The 5,743-nt window shown below is 49.2% G+C and overlaps 1 protein-coding gene across 2 annotated transcripts in view; it reads right to left on the reverse strand.

The window, feature by feature from the left end:
- Nucleotides 1-5,743, reverse strand: part of SHOX (short stature homeobox) — a 10,202-nt gene that overhangs the window by 1,604 nt on the left and 2,855 nt on the right. For both annotated transcript variants that reach the window (XM_026070293.1, XM_026070294.1), the window contains exons 2-4: nucleotides 4,771-4,979; nucleotides 363-420; nucleotides 179-267 (exon numbers count right to left, since the gene is read on the reverse strand). In XM_026070293.1, coding sequence (XP_025926078.1) covers nucleotides 179-267; nucleotides 363-420; nucleotides 4,771-4,979 — 356 coding nt within the window. The remainder of the gene's footprint in view (nucleotides 1-178; nucleotides 268-362; nucleotides 421-4,770; nucleotides 4,980-5,743) is intronic.

A 5,743-nucleotide genomic window follows, 5' to 3' on the forward strand; every position in this document is an offset into this window, starting at 1 on the left:
CAGGGACGCTGAGCTCCCAGCAGCCGGGCGGGGGCTCCTTCACGAAGTTTTACAGCCTGTTTTTAATGCGTGCCAACTTCTATATAAATGGCACTTGTAAATGCGTCCGGCTTCCTCCCGTGCAAGCGAAAGGGGGTCGGAGCTTGCTGGGGGAAAGGAAAAAAACGGAGCTAACTACCTGTTGGAAAGGCATCCTCAGGGCTCCCATATTCACATACGGGGCCACTCTGCAGGCGTCTAAATGGCTGGCGGTTCCCAGGATCACACCTGCGGGGAGAGACAAAGCCGGTGAGCGGTGAGGGCGGCCCGGCGCCCTGGGACTCTGCGTCTGCCCCCTCGCCCAGCCCGCACTCCTTACCCACCTTTGTGCATTTGATTTTCCTGCTTTCGACACTTTGCTCTCCTGTTCTGGAACCAGACCTGCAGAAAGAAAACGCAAACAAAACAAAGAAAAATAGAGGTAGACCAGGCAGCTGCTGAGGAAGAGGGTTAACTCGGGGGACGGGATGGAGTGGAGAGGCCAGGCCGGGAGGCTCACCACAACTTTGCTGAGATCTCTCCTCGGGTGAAGCCGCGGTGAGATCCCAGCCCCAGGTGGAGTGAGCCCTTCTGTGTGCTGCTGGGATGGGAGGAGGGGAGCTACCGGGGGGACTTTCTGCGGGGATCCCGCTTTTTGGTGTGGTTTCTCAGGACGAACTGAACCTAGGAGATCACACGTCCCCTTGCAGCCTGGGAGACCGAGAGCCTGCCGGTTGGCTCCAAACCTCCGAGGCCCCCTGTGTCTCCCAAGCTGGCAGGAGCTGTCCTTTTGCCACCCATCTGAAGCGAGGGGCCGCTCTGGCAAACACTAAAATAAGCCCACACGCAGCCTAGGTCGGACCCTCGCTCCCTTTCCATTCACACCTCAAACAGCCCAGGAACAGTCAACGTGGCATCAGACTCCAAGGTGTTAGTCCATAAGCGATGGGATTGTCTGCTCCTTCTCCCGAGCTGAGTTTGGAAATGCTGAAGAGCTCAGAGAAGATCCGAAATGCAGAACTTGAACAAAGGGGCTGAATCATTCCCCCTTTCCCAAGCGTTAGACCAAAACAAATACCGTTCCTGTTGACTTCTGACAGCTCTGACTTTCAGACAAGAGTAACATCTTTCCAAATTGGGATTTAAAAAAGTATGAATGCCCCACCAGAGAAATGCCTGTAATTCAATAATCCTCCTCTAATTCCAGTCATTCTAAGTCAAACAGACGCAGAACTTCCAGTTGTCACTGTATCACCCCTACTTCTTTTCGAGGGGCATTTCAGATATTCATTACTGTGTTGCTCGGTTTAGTCACTCTCCTCAAAAGATCATCAGAGGCACGGACCAAAATGTTTTGCCGACCCCTTATCCTTACACAAAAACTGCCGATTGTGGACAAACATTGACTTCCACCGCTGATAAAATCTTGTAGCTAAGTAAACACCTTCAACCTTTGATATTCTTGCACTTGCCAAGTGATCATACGGTTAATTAATACTAACTGCACTTCCTACATCAAATTTTCCCTTCAAGCTTTCTCCAATTGCCTTAATGATGGTCATTTACAACGGAGTAATTAGTGCAAAGAAAGGCTTCCAAAGGCATTAATTACCTCGGGTACCTCAGTGATTTTCCTAAGTAGAGATTGGCCTTCTCTGATTTGGAGCACCATCCTTCCTGCCTGGGGTGGCTGGGGGAGAGCATGCAGCAGGCGGGCGGGTGCGCTGCGGTGCGCTGCGGTGCGGGCTGCCCGCTCGCTCGCTCGCCCGCAGCTTGCCGGGGGCGCAGCCCGCCCCGCACTAASCCAGCATCTGCCTCCGCAGCCGCGGCTAGGTCGCTGCAGCCTGGCTCTCCCGCTGCTTCCTGAAACACACAGCGCTACACAAGTCTGTCCTTCGTGCAAAAAATACGCAAATATTGAGAACGTGAAGGGTCTCTCTTTTTTTCAACGAGGGGGTGAGGGTTTGTTTATGTAAGTGTGCAAAATATCCTCGTGCTGTAGCGACGATAATACATTTTTTTACAGTTGTAAATCCTTGCTGGAAATCTCCTTATGTGTTTTCTTTCCCCCTCTCTCCCTTTCCCTCTCCAAAGGAGTATAAATTGTCACGAGGAATTTAAGCAGCGTTTAAACAACTTCTCTTGCAAATCAGAACATCTTTCAAACAGAAATTATATTTAAATCTGGAAAACGAAGTGCCCTTTCCCTTTAGCTATGAAAAAATAAGGTTATGAGGAATAAAAGTGATGAATTAGCCACTGCGTTAAGCGATAGTAAATCAGGCTTGGTGTGATTCACGATCAATTCCAATTAGTCATGAATATGCTAAGTAAAGCACAGTACACTGTTTTAGACAGTTATTTCTTCATTAAGGATCACTCAGTGATTTCTTTCACAAATGCTCTAATCTGATTTCCTTTTGATTTCCATTAGAGACAGTGAATAATGACATTTAATTTAGCCCTGCACCATAAACCCAAAGATATTTGTTGTAATTGAATTACTGCCTGCTCCTCACTATGGTCTCATAACTTTCAATTATAACCCTGACAGCTGGGTGATATGAGTTTCCAGTACAACACTAAAAATAAAAGGTTAATAAGGACTAGCTACCATAGGAGCTTCAATTTATTTACAGCAAATTTCTACACTAAATTGAAACTATATCCTTTAACAGCAAGGGACAAGCGATTCAGATAGGAATTAGAAAACAATTCTGAACGTATTAAAAAAAATCTTTCCCTTCCCCCCCCTCCTTCTTCTTCCACTTCCACCTCTTGACAGATATCAAATTCTCTGTTTATTCCTAATTAATTATCCATGTCTCCTCTTTGTCCTCTTGATATTTCTTTTATTTCTAGTGTTATTTTCACTCATATAAAACCTCTTTTATAAGATGATTAAAATTAAAAAAAAAATGGGGGGGTCTCTCTCATTATCCCCACCTGAATCAATATCACCTTTTTTTTTCTTTTTTGGTGTGCTGTTTTAAGATCTGTAAGCACTTGAAGCACCAATTTTCCTGTAACTATGAACATCCTGTTAAGGTRCTGCTCAGTAATAAAGTACTTGAAAGAAAGAGTACAGAATTCAATTACAAGTAATTTATTTTTATAGAAACAGTACATCAAGGCCTTGGAAAGATATTACAGAGCCCAAGTAAGAAGATCTGGGAAGATGACATAAGAGTTGATGTCCCCTTCAGCAAAAGTTTAATCTTTTCATTAATTTATATGGTGTGGTTAGATCAATCTTCCGGGAGAATGTAGGCCAGCAGCACTCTGAACCCCTGCAATGTTCCCTACAAGCCTCCCTTTCTAAGGCGTATGCCCGGCATGATCCCTTACCTAGCTTGGTTTATACAGAAAAAGTCTGGAGCTAAGGGGAGAAAAGAGCCTTTAAAAAACAAAACAAGAAAGAAAACAACAYAGCTATACTATTTATTTCGAAAAATGCCTCCAGGAGGCAGCTGTTTAAAGCTAGATAGCCACTTACTCAGCCAGACACGTGCTGAGCGGATCCGGGAGGAGCAGGATCCTTCCTACTTGCTTTGCAAAGTTGATCGTATTTAAGGAGGGGAGCAACGCGAGCCCCTCTCCCTGCTCAAGCTCACGGGTGTATTTCTTATATTTCTGCGGTATCTTAGGGCTCTGTGTATGCATGGAGACATTCTTGTATGTCTGTGCAGACACGCACATACCTGTGTGCGTGCACACACACACACACACACACACACATCCATGGTGCTGGATATACATATGCATGGACAACTATTAGCTCCAGGAGGTGAAGGTGTTTTGCTCATTTGGAGGGACTGGGTTGGTGACTTTTTCTTCTTGGTTTTGTTTTGTTTTGGGTCTGCTAGGCCGAGCACAGAGTTATAACCTAATAAGGGGTTTCCTTTACATTTCCCTTGCTCTGTAGGCCTGCTCAGAGAGCCACAGGTTGATCTTATTAATTCTTTCTATTTTTTTGTGCGACATCTGTTTTGGGGATAGATTCCCTAGTTAGCTTAAGGTTTGGGGGGGGGGGAGTTGTTCTCCCCCCCCCCCAGATCAAACCAAAAATCGAATTAAAAAATAATCGATGTAGAGCTACCACAACGGGCAGCTCTGATGGCCCCAGAAATAGAGCGATCCAGACATACTCTCCGGGTGTAGAAGGCTAATTGGCATTTAGCTGTATTTGAAGCGGGAAGGGAAGGATGGGGAGAGACTCCACCAGAGGGGGTGCCATGCATTCATACGCTTCCTGTGTGAATCAGAGGGGGAACCTTTCTCCTGGCTCTGGCTAATCCCATCCCTGAGCACCCAAACTGTCTAGCCTTATTCATGGCAAATGTTTTTTTTTTTTGGGGGGGGGTTCATAATGTCCCCACAAAAAGGCGGGTGGGGGAGAGGAGTTGAGGATTAAGGGAGCAATTATTTACTGGCACGTTTGCAAGGAAAAATATGATAGCTTAAAAAAAAAAAAGCAAATCGCTCAGTTCTTAATTTGAGACTCGTCACCAGAAAGAAAAAAAGAAAAAAAAAAAAAGCCTTTCTAGGAAATGCAAGGAACGGGCAGATACTCTCAGAACAGAATTATTATTTAGAGGACAGGTACACCGGCATTGCAAACAGCTTCCCCAACACACGTGTCGTTTCTGCCTTCACCTCCCTGCTCTGAATGAAACAGGGCACTGTGCTAGGATCCGCTGGCAGTTAGGAAGTGAGGTGAGGACGTTTCCAGGAACAGAGTCTTTCTCTTACCTGAACCCTAGCTTCAGACAGTCCCAGCCTCTGGCTTAGTTCCTCCCTCATGAAGGCATCCGGATAGTGAGTCTCATCAAAAAGTCTTTCCAGCTCATTCAGCTGCTCTAGTGTGAAATTGGTTCTGCTTCTCCTTTGTTTGAGCTTGGTCTGTCCATCTTCATCTTCTGACTTCACATCTTCCCTCTTCTCTTTGCACTCGTAGATCCCTGCCGGGGAGGGGGGAAGGGGAAAACGACACAGAGCCTCCCCTTAGCACCTCACCGAAGTCGCTCTCTCCAGGAGACTAGTGTCTCCCCCCTCCCCTTTCTTCTTCCCCAAACTCAGCACAGCCTGCAGGGCCGGCGAGAGGGGAGTCCCGGGGCTGCCCCCCGCGGCCGGCGGAGCGAGGGGCTCCGCGCCGCCGGGGCAGGGGCCTGTACCAGGGCCGGGGCCGGGGGAGCCGGGACGGTCTGGGCCCCGCTGCAGCCGGGGCGCGGGAGGGAGCCGTGCGCCCTGCCTGCCTCGTCCCCATCGGACAGTCCAGACTGCTTTTTCTTGGACTTGCAGGCGGAGAGGGGAGCTGCGCCGCCGGCTGGCGCGGGCGGCCCGAGAAAGGGACTGGCAGAAAACCGTCGGGCCCCGATACCTCGAGCCGGCGGGGAGAGGCGGGGGAAGGGCATTTCTGTGTTCCTGTTTTCTTTCGAAGTAAATAGGGCTATGTAAGAAGCTCCCCACTGGTGTCATGGTGAAGCCACGGCGAAAATACCTGCCTCCTCTAAGAAACTTTCCATGGGCCTGAGACCGAGTCGGTTCTCCCCTTACCACCCCCTCCCTGCCCAGCGGTACCTGCCGGCGGGCGCAGCCGCTGGAGCGCGGCGGGGCGGCGGGGAGGCCTCCCCGGGGAGGGGGCTCAAGGGACCGGGGGTGCCCCCTGGCCCTCCAAGCCCCTTAGCGCTCCCGGGGACCAGCAGGGCTCGGGGCGGGCTTGCGG

This window comes from Apteryx rowi, unplaced genomic scaffold, assembly GCF_003343035.1.
Source record: "Apteryx rowi isolate R43461 unplaced genomic scaffold, aptRow1 scaffold_308, whole genome shotgun sequence".
Classification (NCBI taxonomy): Eukaryota; Metazoa; Chordata; class Aves; order Apterygiformes; family Apterygidae; genus Apteryx; species Apteryx rowi.